The 22,515-nt window shown below is 41.9% G+C and overlaps 1 protein-coding gene across 1 annotated transcript in view; it reads right to left on the bottom strand.

The window, feature by feature from the left end:
• Positions 1-2,639: 2,639 nt before the first annotated feature.
• Positions 2,640-22,515, bottom strand: part of LOC118391647 (gamma-aminobutyric acid receptor subunit beta-2) — an 81,811-nt gene continuing 61,935 nt past the window's right edge. The window contains exons 6-10 of the mRNA XM_035783162.1: positions 15,040-15,177; positions 13,011-13,163; positions 8,747-8,991; positions 5,728-5,868; positions 2,640-4,080 (exon numbers count right to left, since the gene is read on the bottom strand). Coding sequence (XP_035639055.1) covers positions 3,730-4,080; positions 5,728-5,868; positions 8,747-8,991; positions 13,011-13,163; positions 15,040-15,177 — 1,028 coding nt within the window. The 3' untranslated portion in view covers positions 2,640-3,729. The remainder of the gene's footprint in view (positions 4,081-5,727; positions 5,869-8,746; positions 8,992-13,010; positions 13,164-15,039; positions 15,178-22,515) is intronic.

Raw genomic sequence — 22,515 nt, 5'->3', positions numbered from 1 at the left:
CATACACAATTGAACTTGAGGTGAAGTCACTGCATCTGCATTTAAGGATAATACAAATGTTCATGGACATGTTTTCTATATTTTATTGTTACCGATCATCTAGGGTTCATCAAATCAGATCAGAAATCACTATGATAAATAATTTATAATATTTATTTGTCCCTGTTTTTGTTTCCGTTACTATTCCAAGGAGCATAAGAGAGAAATGCGAATGGTCTAGTCTAATCCTTGAAACTATCTCTATTTGGAGGGAGTGCCAAGTTATTTTGGAACATCTAATATACAGCCACTATGGCTTTTGTATCGGTTTGTGAAAAATGTTGTTTTATAAAGACAGTGGTCAAATATGGGAATTCCAACGTGTACGGATCTTCACTGGGTTTCACTAATAAGTTAAACAAACAGACAGGAAAGTAGTATGATTACACTATTGTGTGTTTTGGTGTCAAAAATGTTTGAGGTTTCTTAATTTACAGTGCATTTGGAAAGTATTCAGACCCCTTGACTTTTTCCACAATTTCTTATGTTTCAGCCTTATTCTAAAACAAATTGACAAAAAAAAACGTATCATCAATCTACAAGCAAAACCCCATAATGACAAAAGCGAAAACAGGTTTCTAGAAATGTTTGCAAATGTATTAATAATAAAAAAATAGAAATAGATTATTTACGTAAGTATACAGACCCTTTGCTATGAGGCTCAAAATCGAGCTCAGGTGCATCCTGTTTCCATTGATCATCCTTGAGATGTTTCTACAACTTGATTGGAGTCCAACTGCGGTAAATTCAATTGATTGGAAATTATTTGGAAAGGCACACACCTGTCTATATAAAAGGTCCCACAGTTGACAACTCATGCCAGAGCAAAACCCAAGCCATGAGGTCGACGGAATTGGGGTCCGTAGAGCTCCGAGACAGGATCGTGTCGAGGCACAGATCTGGGGAAGGCTATCAAAGAAAACAGTGGCCTACATCATTCTTAAATGGAAGAAGTTTGCAACCACCAAGACTCTTCCTAGAGCTGGCCGCCCGGCCAAACTGAGCAATCGGGGGAGAAGGGCCTTGGTCAGGGAGGTGACAAAGACCCCGATGGTCACTCTGAAAGAGCTCCAGAGTTCCTCCGTGGAGATGGGAGAACCTTCCAGAAGGACAACCATCTCTGCAGCACTCCACCAATCAGGTCTTTATGTAGAGTGGCCAGAAGGAACCCACTCCTCAGTAAAAGGCACATGACAGCCCGCTTGGGGTTTGCCAAAAGGCACCTAAAGGACTTTGAACATGAGAAACAAGATTCTCTGGTCTGATGAAACCAAGATTGAACTCTTTGGCCTGAATGCAAAGTGTCGCATCTGGAAGAAACCTTGTACCATCCCTACGGTGAAGCATGGTGGTGGCAGCATCTTGCTGTGGGGATGTGTTTCAGCAGCAGGGAATGGGAGATTAGTCAGGATTGAGGGAATGATGAACATAAAAACCTGCTCCAGAGCGGGGCGAAGGTTCACCTTCCAACAGGACAACGACCATGAGCACACAGCCAAGACAAAGCAGGAGTGGCTTCGAGACAAGTCTATGCATGTCCTTGAGTGGCCCAGCCAGAACCTGAACGAACATCTCTGGAGAGACCTGAAAATAGCTGTGCAATGACGCTCCCCATCCAACCTGACAGAGCATGAGTAGATCTGCAGAGAAGAATGGGAGAAACTCCCTGAATACAGGTGTGCCAAGCTTGTAACGTGATACCCAAGAAGACTCGAGGCTTCAACAAAGTACCGAGTAAAGGGTAAGGAATATTTATGTAAATGTGATTTCAGTTTTTTATTTGTAATAAATTTGAAACATTTTCTAAAAAAACAGTTTTTGCTATGTCATTATGGGATATTATGTGTAGATGAGCTGGGGAAAACGATTTAATACATTTTAGAATGATGCTGTAACGTAATAAAATGTTGAAAAAGTCAAGGTGTCTGAATACACTGTAAGTTGAATGCTGATTCTACTACTGGCAATGCTATACCTAGGCGTGATTCTTTATGGAGTATCACCATTAAGGTAAAAATTGAAGGAAAAGTAGTATTGTTACAGTATACTTATGGTAATGATTTGTCAGAAAAGTAGAATAATGGAATGCACTGATAACCAAAAAAGAAGCATATCTTTAAATAAAAGAGGACAGCCCCTTTTAAATTGAGATTTGGAGCAGTATTGTGCTTTTATGTATTCTGGTTTGTCTTACCAGCTTGCAGGAGCAGGCTTTTCTCTCTTTCGTACATGTTCTTTTGTATGGTTAATATCGAAACCTGGATGTTAGTAATGGCAATCATGACAATGTATATTTAGTATGTGGAGTTGCTCGAAACCGTCATGCAAACCCTTCCAGCTTCCTGAAGTGAATTATGTCATGGACAAATGCTGGATGGATCCTCTCTGGAACTATGATAGATATCATTCCCTTTTAAACAATCAATCATTTACAGGAGATATTTACACATCATTGTGATAGAAAAGAATGGCTTGTGATGCATCACAAAATGCCCATGATAGACGCCTTAACTGCTGGCTCAATGTCATCCATCAGTCATTAGGACTAGGAATGACATATCTGATGCTATCGGATGTTTCTTAACAAACTAGAGCCAATGTGTGTTTCGGTATGTCTATATGAAGAGCAAGCATGAACAAATACATCATTGTATCCTGTAATCTTAAGGATATGTGAACAAAGGACTAAAATGGACAAAGGACAATATTAAGATACACATTTGTGTATCTATCTTCAAGATACCTTTTGATCACATACAGCATCTATCCCTGTATCACTGACTCGTGAACTGCATTGATGACTAATGCACAGCATTCTCTTTCTCAGTCTCTCGCTCTTCTTCTGTCCCCCTTTTTTGCAATATATTCAACCTCTCAGTTGACAGGGGGCTTGACATGTTATCAATCAAGTGATACATTTGATACACTTAGTGATACATTTCTCTGTACGGTGTGCTATAGCATTCAATGTGAATCGTCTATACGCTTGAACTTCTAGTTTCTTCGGTCAAGGTTTGGAATGATGTTAGTTTCTGTTGTTTGAAATATCAAATGTTTGCTTAGAATTGAAATAATGCTTAAAGGAAAGCTTATGATTGGTCAACTATATCAACGTAGAAAAGGTGGGTTCATCATAAAACCCTCATGCTATGACTTCATATAGCAATACTATGAAAATGGAAACGTCACAATATAAAGACAAAATCAATTGTAGGATAAATAACATCACATCTGTCTCTTTGAATGAATACACCTTAGAAAAGATTGACCTGAATGTGCTTGTAGCTGTATTAAGGAATGTCTTTGTGGTCTGTGAGTCATTTTAAAATCAATATATCATTAATATTTCTAACTATGTTTTGGCAACAAATGAAATATAGATTGTACAAATAAAACAAAAATATATGCAAACAAACACTTTAAAATGATAAAATACTATATTCACTAAATCATCTAAATCATAAACAAAAACTCTGGTACAGGCACCATATATGTTCTGAATCTTTCTCTCCTCTAAGGTTTTCATGTGTTAGCCAGCAATTAAGGTGTTCCAAGCTCAAATGGAATCAGTCCTGATTTTGTTTCAGTAATTCAGTCTTGTGTTGCAGGAACAAACACCAAAATACCAATTCAGAGAAATACAAGCAACATTTTTGTTGTATGTTTTGTTCTGCCCTTGCTGAAGTCCATTTAGTTAACGTAGTAGAGCCAATAGATAATGTTGAACAAGGAAAATACAGTGGGGAAGATCATTCTCGACCACTTGTCGATAGAGTTTACATCAGTTAAGTCAGGAATGTTAATCTTCAGCTGGGAAGCACGCCTCCGTAGCCGGCTCTTCTTCTGAGTCACATGCCGCTCCAGGGTGTTGCGTCCAAAGTTGTGCCTGGCCTGCAGCCCTGCTTTGCGGTACTGCAGGGTGGAGCTGTCATAAGTTAACATTGTGCTCCTGGGGTCACTGAGACCAAGAGTCAACTCCGACGCTCCCATCTCATTCTTAATTTCTATTGTGCCCAGTAGAATGTTTTCATGTGGGTCCATCTAAAAGGTGAGAAAATGATACAAAGAGTTAAGTTACAAAACGCTATATCCACCAAGTTTTGTTTTTCATCAGAAATGATTGCTTATGGGTACCTTCATGTGTGTGTAAAATATCACTGTTCTCAGATGTTTTATTCATAGATTTTAGATTTTCCAATGCTTCCCACAGTTGTGTCATGTTGTCTGGATGTCCTTTGGGTGGTGGACCATTCTCGATACAAACAGTAAACTGTTAAGCGTGAAAAACCAAGCAGCATTGCAGTTCTTGACACACTCAAACCAGTGCACCTGGCACCTACTACCATACCCGTTCAAAGGCACTTCATCTTTTGTCTAACGGTTAGACTCTAACCCATTCACCTAAGAATGGCACACATATACAATCCATGTCTCAAGGATTAAAAACCCTTATTTAACCTCTCCTCACCTTCATCTATACTGATTGAAGTGGATTTAACAAGTGACATCAATAAGTGATCATAGCTGTCACCTGGATTCACCTGGTCAGTCTGTCATCGCTCGCGAAAGGAGAGAGTGGGTCACATTGAACACGAAAGAGGCTGAATAGGGCACATACACAATACTCCTCTGCCGCTAGGGCTGCACCCTAAGTTCTCTGGCCCTTCTTGCCCCGTTCAGGCGGCGGAACCTTCCTGCGGCCGCAGCTTGTTGCCCTTTGCCCAGCTTGATGCCCTTTGCCCACTGTGGGGCGGGTTGCAGTGACCAACGGGTTGCCACATGGCCCGGGTCTGTACAGGTCCCTTACGGAATCCTGGCCCCTAAGGGAGCCGGCCACTCGATGCCGAGTTTGGCTGTGGATCGCTAGCAAATGTCAAATAGCCCAAATTTCAGGTGGGGGAGATCAAGGTTCTTCCGTCCTGGGGACAGGAAGCATGGGGATTTTCGATGGTGGAAGAGCAGTATCTACACCCTCAATCTCAGATTCAAAGTCGAGGAGATCCACAAGATTAATCCTGCCATCCTCCTCATCATCCCATAGCTCAACCTCCCTGGCACCAAGTTGTCAGACAGTGAGGGGATGGAATTGATGCAATCCATAACGTCCCACCAACTTGGGTTTAAAATATGTTTGTAATTGTGCCTGGTATTTTGCTCTTTCAACTCAACACCCCTTGCCTGGACATGCTAGGAATGGAGGAATCTGGGTTTATCACCCTTCTCCTGGTGGAGCCGACTCTGGCTGACCACCTCGACCCCACATGCCATGCAGCTAGAAGTTGAACAATAACGTATGGTATAGGGGGCGAGGACAGAGAGGGCACGGTGAATGAAACACATTATTGCACAATGAGGCTTATCAGAGGGGTTGGGTTCAATGTGTTCAGTTGGACAACTGACTAGGTATCCCCCTTTCATTTCCCATGTATTCACCATCTACTAAAATGGGAAGCTATCAATCGCGGTGTTTATTTGCTAGATGTTACTATAGAGTACTGCAGATACGTACATCAAATTAAAATGTGTTTAGAATGTGCAAACCAGCATCTAAAAGTGGAGTTCAGGGGAGGACAATGATGGTGGTGGAAACTATAGGTAAAATGTAATAAGTGGTGTAAAGGAAATACCAAAGTGGTTCTAGTTGGGTTCTTTTTACTATATGTTGTCACTCAGTTGTTAATCCAGTACCTTATTCTTTTGATCGCCTAGTCCCATCGCTGCGTCATCCACAAAGATTGGTTCCCACATTGAGTCATGAGCGTCAATATCCCTCTGTTTCATTCTCGCATACAGAGTATCGTCTCTCTGAACTACATTTCCCACCAACCACTGAAAGCATACAAAAAAACATTATGGTCACTTGGGTCAACTGCTAGGAGAAGCAACACAAAATAGACAATTCAGGTAAAGGTAACCATGTTCAGAGTGGCAGTACCTGCAATTATCAAATTTCACTGAAAACTCCCCCCCAAAAAAGAACACTTTTACTCAAAATGTAATACTACAGGAAACTACTATACATCCCTTTATTTAAATGCAGTCCACAACATCCGAATTTCTATCCAAAGCATGTTTTCTCTGTTATACAGTGCCTTTTGGAAAGTATTCAGTATTCTTGCCTCATTTTGTTAGCCTTATTCTAAAATGGATTGAATAAATGAATAATCCTCAGCAATCTACACTCAGTATCCCACGACGAAAAAGCGAAAAACAGGTTTCTAGAAAGTTTAGCAAATGTATTCAAAATAAAAAACAAATATGTTATTTACATAAGTATTTAGACCCTCTGTTGTGAGCCTCAAAATTGAGCTCAGGTGCATGCTGTTTCCATTGATCATCCTGGAGATGTTTCTACAACTTTGGACTTTGTCCACCTGTGGTAAACTCCATTGATTGGACATGATTTGGAATGGCACACACCTGTCTGTATAAGGTCCCACAGTTGACAGTGCATGTCAGAGCAAAAACCAAGTCATGAGGTCGAAGGAATTGTCCATAGAGATCCGAGACAAGATTGTGTCGAAGCACAGATCTGGGGAAGGGTACCATAAAATGTCTGCAGCATAGAAGGTCCCCAAGAACACTGTGGCCTCCATCATTCTTAAATTGAAGAAGTTTGGAACCACCAAGACTCTTCCTAGAGCCGGCCGCCCGGCCAAACTGAGCAGTCGGGGAGAAAGGTCTTGATCAGGGAGATGACTAAGAACCCGATGGTCACTGACAGAGCTCTAGAGTTCCTCTGTGAAGATAGGAGAACCTTCCAGAAGGACAACCCCTCCATCAATCAGGCCTTTATGGCAGAGTGACCAGACAGAAGCCACTCCTCAGTAAAAGGCACAAGACATTCTTTGGTCTGAATACCAAGCATCATGTCTGGAGGAAACCTGGCACCATCTTACGATGAAGCACGGTGGTGGCAGCATCATGCAGTGGGGATGTTTGTCTGTGGCAGGGACTGGAAGACTAGTCAGAATCGAGGCAAAGATTAAAGGAGCAAAGCACAGAGAGATCCTTGATGAAACCCTGCTCCAGAGCACTCAGTCCTTAAGTGGCCCAGCCAGAGCCTGGACTTGAACGCGGTCAAACATCTCTGGAGATACCTGAAAATAGAAGAAGAATGGAAGAAACTCCCCCAATTTTACCTTTATTTAACTAGGCAAGTCAGTTAAGAACAAATTCTTATTTTCAATGACGGCCTAGGAACAGTGGGTTAACTGCCTGTTCAGGGGCAGAACGACAGATTTGTACCTTGTCAGCTCGGGGGTTTGAACTTGCAGGTGTGCCAAGCTTGTAGCGTCATACCCAAGGAGCCACGAGGCTGTAGTCGCCACTAAAGCTGCTTCAACAAGGTACTGAGTAAAATGCGCCCTTTGTCTTGATCTTGTCAACATTCTGATTTGTCCACATTTTTTGACAGGTGTAGATGATTAAAATATGCATTGTGATCAGATCTTCCTGACCACCCCCTGATGTAGTCAAGGATCCATTGTATCTGGACAATAATCAAATCTAAACAGATCTGGGTGGTCAAACCTTTTAAATCATTATACCGGTCTCTAAAATAATTGACAGGTAGCACCACTGACTTATGGGATCAATAGCTTTAAAATAATGTATGTTATTTTGAAGGAATATCGATCAAATAATCAGCATACAGTGAGGCACCGGGAAATCCGGTCACATGTTATGACGTGTTCACGTGATAGTTGGAACTAGGAAACTCTGAAATTTCCAATTTACTAATTGGTTGAAGCATCACGTGCATAACTCCAGCCTATTAGCAAGTCGGACATTTCCAAGCTTCTTAGTTCCGACGAGCACATGATCGCGGCAAGAGCACCAGGTGTAAACAAGGCTTAAAACAGGTCAATGTAACAGGAAGAATACTTGTCACAAGATCCACAGGCTCTCTTACGGGCTTTAAATGTTTCCTGGCCTTTCATTCCATTTCATTTAGGCAAATGAAACGGAGAAATTCTCTGCCTGTGTGGCAAATTGCCTTATTTGGAATTCACGCAAGACTGGCGTAGGCTTATTAAGGCTGGTTCTCCTTGACGGTAAAGCAGAGTAGCATTAATCCAACCCCCCTATTTGAAGTGGTGACATTCTTCATCGTGATTTCCTTACTGGTCTTCACTACATTTTAGCTTCACAGTCAGTTCTTTCAATAATTCAATTCACTTTCATAAGGTGAAGAAAGAGAAAACATCAGCTTCATATACAGTAAGCCCAAGAATCAAGTCATGCCACTGCTTTCATCTGAAACTGCCAGCTCACAGGTGTGTGTGTGTGTGTGTGTGTGTGTGTGTGTGTGAGTGTGTGTGAGTGAGTGAGTGAGTGAGTGAGTGAGTGAGTGAGTGAGTGAGTGAGTGAGTGAGTGAGTGAGTGAGTGAGTGTGTGTGTGTGTGTGTGTGAGTGAGTGTGTTCACAGTGAAATTATGAGAATAAGAATGGACAGGAACAACTTGTACAGCGATTCACAATAAAGAAAAGACTAAGCAATCATTTTCATCAAGTATGCATTGTATGAAAAGTAAGAATGTATCTAAATGTGCACGAACATGATTCACTACCTAATTAATTTGGTTATTTTCAAGGCTGTGATTACATACAGTAACTTGTATCATCTATCCAGTGGGCTACTCTTTCAAATAATGGGTATCCTATCAAGGTGAAAACCATGTACAGTACATGGTGTGTACTGTACCTTGTTTGGATCCATTCTCATTTTCTCGTTGTTGGCGACAGCTGCTTTCTCAGCCGCCCTCTTCTGGCGCTGGGGTCCCCTGCCGAAGAAGATGTAGTTGACCAAGGCGTATTCCAGCAGGGCGAGAAAAACGAAGACGAAGCAGCCCATCAGGTACATGTCAATGGCCTTGACATAAGGGATTTTAGGAAGGGTCTCCCGCAGGTGAGTGTTGATGGTGGTCATGGTCAGCACAGTGGTGATTCCTGGGAAAAGAAACCACCCAATCATCGCAGATCATCACTGGAGACCAACGGTCCGCCTCATTAGCAGAGGACTCCCACAGAGAGAGCTACTCAAGCCTTGACCACAGATCAGATACATCAGGTTTGTTCTGCTTCTCGTTTGAATGTGCTAGCAAGCAGACTGCTGTGACTGACAAGGAATCTCCTATAGACTTTCACATCCTTTCACAACCATTTCTGTTTAATGATGACAGTCAACGGGGAGGTCAGCTCACTGTTAAAAAAGGGGTCTTGGTGTTTTTCTACTTATATGGTGAAGCTAACTGATGTCATTCAATATGTTCTTGTTTCAACTCTTTTATGACAGATTAATCTGCCTTTTTTTTCGTATCGACTCTGCAATTGGTAATTGACTTCATTTTCCAGCTCTGATTCTGGTCAGTGACAAGTTGATAGAAGAAGGGCATTGCATCCATACACAATTGCAATGCACAAAGCCATACCTCTGTTGTTAGTGCCTATAAATGACTGAAAGCAGGACAGAGTCAAACGGTTCCTGAACAGAGGTCTGATTTGGGTTGACCAACCCCCTGTCCAGCTGCCTCCATTATCAAGCCTTACATCTGGTTTTCATTAAATCCCATACATGCCTCCCCTCTCCGATAAATAAACGCAGGTCAGTCTACAATCAAGGAGAGTGCTGCTCTTATCGAGGGCGCCAGCGATGTGGATGGGTGAGGGAGAATGGAGCTTTCTATATCCTATGCAGGCAGGCTGCACCACAGACCTCATGGGCCAGACTTATGCAATGAAGGTGGACAGCGAGAAATTATGACTTCCAAAATACAGGGAACAAAAAAATGCAGAGGCACTCAAATCAGAGTGGAAAGAAATCACTTCAGTCATCCATCACTCTACTTTAGGAAGCATCTCGGTTGTTGTGTTCTGTAAGGCTGCTCCATCATGCTTTTACTCCAAACCAAATGTACTATTTAGTGACTTTTTTCATGTTTGTCTTTACTTTTTTTGTACCAAGAATTCATACTATTATCAAATGTGACCGCCAAGCACTTTTCAAAAGTTACTAACCTTGACTTCGACTCTGATTCGGCTGTTCTTTTTGTTCAATACAGGTCATTATTTCTTCATTTCATAGGGTACCAAAATGCAGCAGACATAGACGCGGTAGATGGGCTGACATGCTAGTTAGAGAAAATCAACCAGAAATCCCCTCCGTTTCATTGTCCAAATGTCCAGTCACACAAGAAAAGGAGCTTAATTCGAGAGTCTTCGAGACTTAAAAAGCTGCAATAGTATATGCCTCACAGAAACTTAGATAGCCCAATCTATGAACATGGAACAGTGGTTTCTCCATGCTGCAGCACGATCGGTCAACAGCAGCCTCGGGCAAGTCCAAAAGGGGAGGGGTCTTTCTTTTCCTAACAAGAACTGGTGGCCTGCTTCCAGTGTGGATATCTCAAGCTTTTGCTCATCTGACATAGAATACCTCATGGTACCAAGAGAGTTCTCATCCATTATTATCATGGCTGTCTACATCCCTCCACATGACAACACCACTTTGGCACTCAAACTATGACTCATGAACAAACAAGAAAGTACACACACCAAGGCAGCATTTCACTAAAATTCATACAACGCCCTCCCTCGCCCTCCCTCACCCTCCCTTTGCCAAATCAGACCATGACTCTATCCTACTGCTTCCTGTTTACAATCAAAAGCTCAAACAGGAAGTACCAGTGATGCACTGAATACAGAAGAGATCTAATGAGGCAGATGCGAGGCTACAAGACTGTTTTGCTAGTACAGACTGGGATACGTTCTGGGATTCATCTGAAAGCACTGAGGAGTTTACCACATCAATCACAGGCTTCATCAATAACTACAAAGACGACGTTCCCCCACAGTGACTATACATGTACGAATGTATCCAAATCAAAAGCCATGGATTACAGAAAATATCCATTCTGGGCTAAAAGGCTGGAGCTACTGCTTACAAGGAATGGGACACGGACATGGATGCATACAAGAAAGCATGCTATGACCTCCAGCGAGACATCAAACATGCAAAATGACAGTACAGGAGGAAAGTGAAATCCTATTACACCAGCTCCAACTCTCACCGAGTGTGGCAGGGCTTGCAGATGATAACAGATTACAAAGTGAACCCCAGCCGTGAGATGCCCAGTGACCCAGAACTCCCAAACGAGCTAAATGCCTTTTATGCTCGCATTGAGGAAAACAGAGTCCTGCCCCTGTTGTTCCGGATGACTGTATGATCTTGCTCTCCAGGGTCGAAGTGAGTAAAACTTTTAAACAGGTTAACACTCGCAAGGCCACTGGGCCAGACAAAATACTAGGACGAATTCTAAGAGCATGCGCAGACCAGTTGGCAAGTGTCTTCACTGACATTTTCAATCCCTTTTTGTCCCGGTCTGTAACCACAACATGTTTCAAGCTGACCACCATTGTCCTTGTTCCCAAGAACTCTGCGGTAATCGCCATGTAGTACTCACATCTTTAATTATGAAGTGCTTTGAAAGGCTGGTCATGACACACATCAACAGCATCATCCCAAACATGCTGGACCCACTCCATACCGCCCCAACAGACCCACAGATGATGCAATCTCAATTGCACTTTATACTTCCCCCTGCCACCTGGACAAAAGGGTAAACAACTATGTGAGAATGCTGTTCATATACAGGTCAGAATTAAACACCATAGTCCCATCCAAGCTCATCACCAAGCTCGGAACCCTGAGACTGTAAACTTCCCTCTCCCTCGGCCCCTCAGCGGTGGTTCTTAGTCCCCTCATGTACTCTCGGTTCACCCATGACCTCGTGTTGCATCGCACGACTCCAACACCATCATCAAGATTGAGGGCGACATGACGGTGGTAGGCCTGATCACCGACTGCGATATGAGACAGCATACAGGGAGGAGATCAGAAACATGGCAGCGTGGCGTCAGGACAACAACCTTTCCCTCAACGTCAGTTAGACCAAGGAGCTGATTGTGAACTACAGGAGAAAGGGGGGAGGGCACGCCCTTATCCACATTGACAGGGCTGTAGTGGAGCGGGGCGAGAGATTGAAGTTTCTTGGCGTCCACATCACTAAGGACTTAAGATGGTCCAAACAGTCTCGCACACTTCTTAATTAAGTGTGCTTGACAGCGACTCTTCATCCATTCGGAGGCTGAAGAGATTTAGCATGGGATCTTGGATCGTAAAAAAACGTTCTAAAACTGCACAATCGAGCGCATCTTGACTGGTTGCATCATGACAAATTCACCACCAATCGACTGCAAGGCACTACAGAGTGGGGCGGCAGGTAGCCTAGTGATTAGAGCGTTGGCGAGTAACCAAAAGGTTGCAAGATCGAATGCCCGAGCTGACAAAGTACAAATCTGTCGTTCTGCCCCTGAACAGGCAGTTAGCCTAGGAACAGTGGGTTATCATTGAAAATAAGAATTTCTTCTTAACTTACTTGCCTACTAAAATAAAGGTAAAAAAAAACAGAAGTTGGTGTGGACGGCCCAGTACATCACTGGGGCAGACCTCCAGTGCATCGTATTAAGTTTGTATTAATCTTTCATGTGAACTCACAAAAATATGTTTTGGCAATGCAAGGTGTGACTATTAGAGATTGAAAACTTAGCTAAAAGAAACAGCATACCATCCTGTTAGTATGTGTACTGTATGATGTTGTGTTAAGGCTGTTTTCTATCCATAGCTTTGAAGATCCTCTATTATGGCGCGATTGACAATTAAAGGCAATGTTCCCGTGGTCACGGAGACTGAATTCATGACAAATGCTGCATATGTCCGCTCAATCCGAAATTCCCGTAAACATTTTCCACAGATCTTCAGCGATACATCCACGATTACGGATTGAATCCAGCCCTTACACTATGGATTCCCGCTAGCTTAACCATGTCCTAGACTTTTGCTTTGGCTAAGGTTGTTGTGAGCTTAGTCATTGGTCACATGACAAACTCCATGACACACAAGTCCTTACCTAAAGCCACTCTGGCAGCAGAGGCGTCATAGTTGATCCAGAAGGAGACCCAGGAGAGGATTGTGATCAGGATAGAGGGCATGTAGGTCTGCAGGATGAAATAGCCGATGTTCCTTTTTAGCTTGAAGCTGAGGGAGAGTCGGGGGTAGGATCCTATATATGGAGAGAGATAAACAAATAGACATTGTCAACGTAAGATGACACAAGACTAACACACATACAGGTGGTGGGTCTCCTGGGCTTGTTTGACCCTTGTTGTGTAAGACACTGATATTTCCCTCTGTCCTCTCATCCAGATCTGCTTCTACTGACTTTACTTTGCTTTATGCTTCACTCCTGAGGCTCTCTACAGTACACAGCTAACAACCTATGCCTGACAAAGGCTGATAGAATGATCCCACTCCCTGTTGTCCTCTCCAATAGCTCTGTTGGGGAAATACTCAGCAGGATTAAAATCCTGGTTCTGGCTTTAACTGTGTGGCATCAGCGTTCTCCTGCATTATCAGTTATGCCTATATCTATATGCATGTAGAGAGGGGTTCTTTGCCCGCCTAGGAGAGCCCTCTATTTTGGCTTATCTAAGCTTTATTTGAAATAAACCCAGTAGGCTGTTCTATGGTTCTCTAGCATTACTTGAACATGCTCATATTTTTGTGTCCTTGGGGATTGGGTTGTATTTTGATTATGTTGTATTATTCTATTAAAATGGCAGGCGAGGGACCATTAGAGCTCCATATCAAGAAGGACCCACGGTATAAGGAGCTGAGGAGAAGCTACACAGCAGGCGCAGTAAGAGCAGGAGAAGAAAGATAAATGTATTACAGAGTGGGCATAAAAACGCCTCCGGCACACATCTCCAGTGAGTAGTTCACAGTTTGCGTTCGCGAGTTTAGTGTGCAGCGCACGGCACATAGAGACGCAGGAAGGGTCTCCTCGAGGACCAATGAAATAGTGGGGTTGTTACGGTTACAGAGGGGAGGTGTTACAATCAATAGAGCAACAAGGGCATTTTTCTGTCCTTATCACATCATTAGATAAGTGCCAACCATTTCTGCTGATGTGTACTTCTCCATGTGTCCTGATGGTCAGTCCTTACTGATCACAGCATGCTGCTGTAGAAAATGGGAATCCCCCGTCCTCAATGCCGAAGCAGTTCAGTAACGGCAAATAAAGAAACAGGTGAGCTATAACTACTGATAGTAGTTCTCTATGCATCAGAAAACATCGGGTTTACCAACATCGGGTTTACCAGCTCTGTAATTGTTTGACTCACTCTGTGTCATTGTATTGCTCCAATTCAATAAAGCAGTTTCCCCCGACCCTCTATATACAATAACATTGTGCTCCTGCCTGCTTGCACGGCAAATTCATAAATATGAAAATGTACGATTATGAATAAATCATTCCATCAAACCGGTTCTTCTTTAAATAACACATGAGCACGCTCCGTTTCTGAGGGCAGGAGTGGCCCCCATTCTGCCTGTGGGACTTGTGCCAGTTTAGCTGAAGCGGGAATGTCCCACATCCGTTCCGGCACCACCACGGAGTCTCCCATCCACCTCACTCACTGGACCCACCATCACTCCTCCCCCTTCATAGAAGCCTCACTCTCCTCCCACCTCCCCCTATGTGCCAAATGTCCTGGAAATAGAATGCATGTGCCAGCCTGTCAGAGAAGATCCAATGTCAAAGCTATGTGCAATCAGGGAAGATCTGAACCTCTAACTGACCTATAAAGGGATGCACTTTACCAGCTGACTCATTGCCCTACACACTTCCCCGTGTTCCTTGCACTGCACAGCGGGGGACTCTGGACCGACCTGTGGCATTACGGGAAACCAGCTAGACTGATGTAACATGGCATTTTCTGGAAATGCTAAGAGCTTTTACTCAGAAACAGGCCAGAGATAACCTTGTGAGAGAAGCAGTTTTTTTGTCTGCTCTGCAGTCCTTTGTATCTGTACCTAGCTATGGTGATAAGTTAATGAGAGAAGCTTCATTTAGGGGCATTTGGGGCATAAGACATCACCTGTAGAGAAGACAACATTCTTGGAGATGAGTTTGTGGTCCACAATGGAGAACTGGGGGAGTTCTATTCTCTCCACCCCCGTCACAGCGTTGTCACCTCCTCGCCAGTAGAACTCTATGTCATCAGTGGTGTACCCATCTGAGGAAGGGCGAGAGACAGGGCATTTGATGAAGGTCAAAGGAGGAAACTGCAAGTTAGTAATGTAATTCATGTGTACACGTCTCGAAGGATTATTAATTCAACATTAACACTTGTAGGCAGACAATCATGTGTTGACTGGATCATTACCATTGTAAATACTGTAGTGTAAACCGAACATGTCTACCACTTGGATCGATACAAATACACTCCCCTACGTATTTATTTGGACAGTGAAGGTAAAACATTTAAATTGGTTCTATACTCTAATATTTGGGGTTTAAGTCACATTTTTTATGAGGCGACGGTACAGAATGTCACCTTTTATTTGAGGGTATTTTCATACATATCTGTTTTACCGTTTAGAAATGAAAGTTCTTTACTGTATGTATCTCATACCCCCATTTGAAGGTGTCATAAGTATTTGGCCAAATTCACTTATAAAGTATTACATTTAGTCAAACGTTTACTATTTGGTTCCGTATTCTTAGCACAAAATTGCTACATCAAGCGTGTGACTACAAACTTGTTGGATGCATTTGCAGTTTACTTTGGTTGTGTTTCAGATGATGTTGTACCCAATAGAAACTAATGGTAAGTCATGTAACAGTGTCATTTTGGAGTCACTTTTATTGTAAATAAGAATAGAATATATTTATGAACACTTCTACATAAATGTGGATGCTACCATGATTATGGATAATAAATATCATACCCCCCCAAAAAAATGCTAACCTCCCCTGTTATCAGTAATGGTGAAAGGTTAGCTTGTCTTGGGGATGTGATCTTTGTGAATCTGTAACTTTCTCACTCATCGTTAGTCATGATTAATTTATGATTATCTGTCATCATGGTAACATTCACATTAATGTAGAAGTATTCAGAAACACATTGTGTCCACAAACACAAGTTTGTAGAGTCACAAGCTTGATGTAGCCATTGAGTACTAGGAATATAGGGACCAAATACTACACTTTTGACTCATTTTAATACACTATAATGGAATGTCTCTTATGAGACATTCAAATTGGCAGACTAGATACATAAAGTACATTCCTTTCTATGAAAATATCCTCGAATAAAAAGTTACATTCGGTACTATCGCCTCATAATTATAAAACATTTGATCTGAAATCCAAAATACTGGAGTATAGAGACAAATAAAAAAAAAGTAGCTTTACTGTCCAAATAAATATGTAGGGGAGTGTACACTATAAATACAAACGTATTTGGACGCCCCTTGGAATTAGTGGATTTGGATATTTCAGCCACACCCGTTGCTGACAGGTGTAGAAAATTGAGCACGCAGTCATGCATTCCCCATAGACAAATATTGGCAGTGGAACGGCCTTACTGAAGACCTCAGTGACTTTCAACGTGGCACCGTCACAGGATGCCACCTTTCCAACAAGTCAGTTCCCTGCTGGAGCGGCCCCGGTTAGCTGTAAGTGCTGTTATTGAGAAGCGGAAACGGCTCAGCCGCGGCTCTTACAGCAAATAACTACCGATCTCACGGTAACTGACCATTCATGAACATAAACTTGCTTCCACGCATAGCCTACAAGCAACTGACCCAGACCTTCGTAACGTTTACATTTTGAAAAGTCAAATAAGTCATTGTAATATAGCCTACACTCACAATAAATTCATTTTTTATTTTAGACAGGTCTAAAGAAACATAATATGAAGAAAATATTGTCTATTTGAGAAGAACGGAATAGCATACTCTGAGTTGTCCTTATATTAGGCCTTGATCTGCCTATGCAGTGGGCTATACCAGTTAATTTAGCAGACAAGATTTGCTTAGAATTCCATGCCATTATTTTATAGCATGAAGAATACAGTTGAACATGGCTGAATAAAATAGAGAGGATGTTTTCTCTAAACGATTTCGGTTGGAGTATGTGCACATGCGCCTACTCTGTGTTGAGTGGTTAACAAAGAAACAGTTCCTCCTATATGCTTATTTTAGAGTTATTTATGCAACTAGAGTTATGATAAACAGTGGGCTGTGTTTAGATGTTTTATACATTTTAAGGCTGCATGATACAACTGTAATGATGATTTGAAAAAAGTAGCATGAAAAACATGAGCTCTGCTATGTTTCTTGCACAGGCTGTACACACATCATCAGTCTCTCATTCACAATTTGACAAGCACTTGACAATGCCTTGAAATTTCCCTGCGGCATCCTCATAGTGTGGCCGTAATGCCCCCTAAATAAATCCTTGCATTTTGCGGCCATTGGCCATTGTGCCCTTGGGCTGAATATAATAATTATAATTCCCTACTCCTAGCTGTGTTTTCCGAAGCACCTCTCACTCACATGGCTCTCTTAGATATCTCAATTCTTACTAGTCAATGCCCGTTGCATGTTTGGGTTCTTTTCACAGACATCTATCTCAGCTCCAAAGTAGGCTACAAGTGAAGACAGACACTTCGGGGAGACAACTATGTGTCCTCTTATCGAACTCCGAGGCACATATTGAAGATGTTTATAAGAACCGTCATCATTTCCTTATCATCAACCAACAAGATGAGTAGGCCTAACGAACAGCAAAAGCACTAGCCTATGTCAATTTACTATCTCCCATATTACAAAAGTTGACCTATTCTACTGGTCAACTTGTCCTTCTGTGTGAGAAAGAAATATTCCAAACATAGTCTGGGTCAGCTGTGGGATGCAATAGATCCCAAATTAATACAACCACTCAAAATCAATGACGCTGATGCAACAAAACGTTTAGCTTAAAATGTTGATAAACAATTAAGCTATTTCTTCACATTTTAAGCGCAGCAACGTGCACAAAATGCAATTCATTCTCAAAAGTGATCACAAATGCAATTATTCATGAAATACTTCATTATAAAAGTGCATTTTTATGGTGAAAATGATCTTCCCCAAACCAGTTAGGCTCTACACTGGTTGTAAAGAGGATTAAAGTGCTTCATTTTAAGAAGTTATTTGGCCACTTTAGATGTGATACAAACCTTATCAAAACACATAGGCCTATGGGCTAGGCTACATGAGGTGTGGAACTATAGTTTGAAAAAGTCTTGCCTAACTGCACAAAAGCTGGGCATCATTCACAGTGATAATATATCATTAACAAGTGATAGACTAATATTGTCACCCATCAGACTATTCCTGATATAATCTGCTTTACATATACTAAATAATATATGTGTGAAATTAGTTTTGATTTAGAATGACCTATTATCATGCACCTGTCTCGGAACAGCTGCAGGGAAAAAATACATGTGATCCAGGGGCGCAACTGTGGTTTTAGAAGTGGGGGAGGAAATATATATATTTTTTAATCCAGTCTAATAAACACTCCAAACAGCCTACTAGACAGCTCGGAGGCGTCCGTATGGTCCTAAAGCACACCGTTGCCTGATGTCGTATCATATTCTAATGATAAAACTGGGGGGAGCCTAGTTACCATGACTAAATGGTAATGTGGAAATTGGACTGCGGTCATGACTCGTGAATGCCAGCGTGGCGGTAATACGATCACCATAACAGCCCTTTTGGTCACGTAGTGTACTGTATATCACAATAGAGAAGCTGTTCAAATAAAACAACCAGAAGACAAAGTCAACTTACTACTACTGACCACAATTAGAAATAAAGAAATAGAATAGATGATAAATACTCTCATAAAACAATGCTGTTTTGTCTGCCTTAGTGCTCGCTCAACTGAAACTAGTACAGAAACGAGCATCCAGCCAGTGCACTCCCGGCTATAAATGATTGAGCAACATCTTACAGAATCCCGGTGAAAAAAGTGATTTTCCATCAGACCATGAAACTGGGCCTTGCATTATCCACTGGCTGCCAGCCTGGGCCAATGCAGTTATCAAGTCGTCTGACTCCAGGGCACTGTCGGTGCACGCATTGTAACAGAGAGGCAAGGGTTAGTGATAGAGGGTTCTGCACCACTCAAAAACACAAAACAAATTCAGAGTAGTGAAATAAATGGTTGTTTTTCTCTTTTCTCTATTAGAGTTACGTCAAAAGCATTTCCTCCTCATTGTCTGTGAGCCTGAAATATAACGTTTACATAAGTATTCAGACCCTTTAATCAGTACTTTGTTGAAACACCTTTGGCGATTGCAGACCCAAGTCTTCTTGGGTACGAGGCTACAAGCTTGGCATTCCTCTCTGCACATCCTCTCAAGCTCTGCCAGGCTGGATGGAGAGCGTTGTGGAACAGCTATTTTCAGGTATCTCCAGACATGTTTGATCTGCGTCATGTCCGGCTCTGGCTGGGCAATTCAAGGACATTCAGAGACGTGTCCCGAAGCATCTCCAGCTTTGTCTTGGTTGTGTGCTGTGTCCTGTTGAAAAGTGAACCTTCGCCCCCAGACTGATGTCCTGAGCGATCTGCAACAGTTTTTCATCAAGGATCTCTATGTACTGCTCCGTTCATCTTTACCTCAATCTTGACTAGTCTCCCAGTCCCTGCCACTGAAAAACATCACCACAGCAAGATGCTGCCACCACCATGCTTCACCTTAGGGATGGTACCAAGTTTCCTCCAGACATGGTGCTTGGCATTCAGGCCAAAGAGTTCAATCTTGGTTTCATCAGACCAGAGAATCTTGTTTCTCATGGTGTGAGAGTATTTAGGTGCATTTTTGGCAAACTCCAAGTGGGCTGTCATATGCCTTTTACTGAGGAGTGTCTTCCATCTGAACACTCTACCATAAAGGCCCTATTGGTGGAGTGCTGCAGAGACAGTTGTCCTTCTAAAAGACTCTCCCATCTCCAGAGGAACTCGAGAGCTCTGTCAGAGTGACCATCGGGTTCTTGGACACCTTCTCTGACCAAGGCCCTTCTCCCCCGATTGCTCAGGTTCTGCCTTTCCAAATCATGTCAAATCAATTAAATTTACCACAGGGTAAATTCCAATCAACCAATACATGTTTGTAGAAACATCTCAAGGATGATCAATGGAAACAGGATGCACCTGAGCTCGATTTTGAGTCTAAAAAAAACTGTTTAGTATTTGTCATTATGGGGTATTGTGTGTAGATTGCTGAGGATTTTTTTATTTATTTAATTGATTTTAGAATAAGCCTGTAATGTAACAAAATGTGGAAAAAGTCAAGGGGTCTAAATACAGTTGAAGTCGGAAGTTTACATAAACTGATTTTAAATGTATTTGGCAAAGGTGTTTCACAATTCCTGACATTTAATCCTAGTAAAAATTAGTTAGGATCACCACTGTATTTTACGATTGTGAAATGTAAGAATAATAGTTGAGAGACTGATTTAGTTCAGCTTTTTTTTCTTTCATCACATTCACAGTGGGTCAGAAGTTTACATACACTCAATTACTATTTGGTAGCATTGCCTTTTAAATTGGGTCAAACGTTTCAGGTAGCCTTCCACAAGATTCTCACAATAAGTTGGTCAGGTGTTTAGGCCTCCTTGCTCACACAAGCTTTATCAGTTCTGCTCACAAATGTTTAATAGGATTGAGGTCAGGGCTTTGTCCTTAAACCATTTTGCCACAACTTTGGAAGTATAATTGGGGTCATTGTCCATTTGGAAGACCCATTTGCGACCAAGCTTTAACTTCCTGACTGATGTCTTGAGATGTTGCTTCAATATCTCCACATAATGTTCCTCCCTCATGATGCCATCTATTTTGTGAAGTGCACCAGTCCCTCCTGCAGCAAAGCACCCCCACAACATGATGCTGCCACCCCAGTTCTTCACGGTTGGGATGGTGTTCTTCGGCTTGCAAGCCTCCCCCTTTTCCTCTAAACATAACGATGGTCATTATGGCCAAACAGTTCTATTTTTGTTTCATCACACTAGAGGACATTTCTCCATGTCCCCATGTGCAGTTGCAGCCCGTAGTCTGGCTTTTTTATGGTGGTTTTGGAGCAGTGGCTTCTTCCTTGTTGAGCGGCCTTCAGGTTTTGTCGATATAGGACTTGTTTTAATGTGGATATAGATACTTTTGTACCTGTTTCCTTCAGCATCTTCACAAGGTCATTTGCTGTTATTCTAGGATTGATTTGCACTTTTCGCACCAAAGTATGTTCATCTCTAGGAGACAGAATGCGTCTCCTTCCTAAGTGGTATGATGGCTGCTTGGTCCCATGGTGTTTATACTTGTGTACTATTGTTTGTACAGCTGAACATTGTATCTTCAGGCGTTTGGAAATTGCTCCCAAGGATGAACCAGACTTGTGGAGGTCTACAAATGTTTTTCTGAAGTCTTGACTGATATCTTTTGATTTTCCCATGATGTCAAGCAAAGAGGCACTGAGTTTGAAGGTAGTTCTTGAAATACATCCACAGGTACACCTCCAATTGACTCAAATTATGTCAATTAGCCTTACTATCAGAAGATTCAAAAGCCATGAATTTTCCAAGCTGTTTAAAGTCACAGTCAACTTAGTGTATGTAAAATACTGACCCCCTGTAATTGTGATACAGTGAATTATAAATGTAATAATTTGTCTGTAAACAATTATTGGAAAAATGACTTGTGTCATGCTCAAAGTAGATGTCCTAACCGACTTGCCAAAACTATTAGTTTGTTAACAAGAAATTTGTGGAGTTTTTTCAACCGTTTTTCAACCGAAAACAAGTTTTAATGACTCCAACCTAAGTGTATGTAAACTTCTGACTTCAACTGTACTTTCCGAAGGCACTATACATGTATATGTAAGTGCGAGAGCGTGGTGTGAGCGAGCGGGTAGACCGCTGGGCTGATCTATGACAGGATTATTCAGGAACTCTCCCACTGCCTCATTGATTAGTACCATGCAGGCATTCCCTCTCTCTTCCTCCTCTCTCCTCTCCTCCCTCGGCTTTCTCCTCATGATTACTACTGGTGACCTATTTAGATGCTATAAATAATTAAGTCACTCAGAAACTGGTTTTACCATATTATGTTCAGACTGTGTTCTAATTTCTGGATCATCCTGCACAAAACAATTGGTGCTCATATCCGAAAAATGAGCTTTAAAACAGCAGATTACTACACAATGGTATGTGTTTAATTGGAAACATGTGGGATAGGCTATTTCCAAAAGGCTATTAAGAGATATTTGCTTTTAGGATATTTAATTTAGTTAATAAAGCGTACAGCATATTATTACGTGAAGTTTGCAATTATGAAATCAAAGTGTTATTATCGTAGAGCCTACACGATAAATATCCTTTCATCCCTTGCTATAGAGATGTCTAGATCTGGCCGTTGCTTGGTTGGTTGAGCTTATCTGATCCACTTAACTCCATTGTTTCAATGTCATTGAGCCTGACTTTGCTAATTATATGTTGCCTCTATTTTCTGTTACATCACTGCATTT

This window comes from Oncorhynchus keta, chromosome 12, assembly GCF_023373465.1.
Source record: "Oncorhynchus keta strain PuntledgeMale-10-30-2019 chromosome 12, Oket_V2, whole genome shotgun sequence".
NCBI classification, from domain to species: domain Eukaryota; kingdom Metazoa; phylum Chordata; class Actinopteri; order Salmoniformes; family Salmonidae; genus Oncorhynchus; species Oncorhynchus keta.
This window is presented reverse-complemented; position numbering and strand designations above follow the sequence as displayed.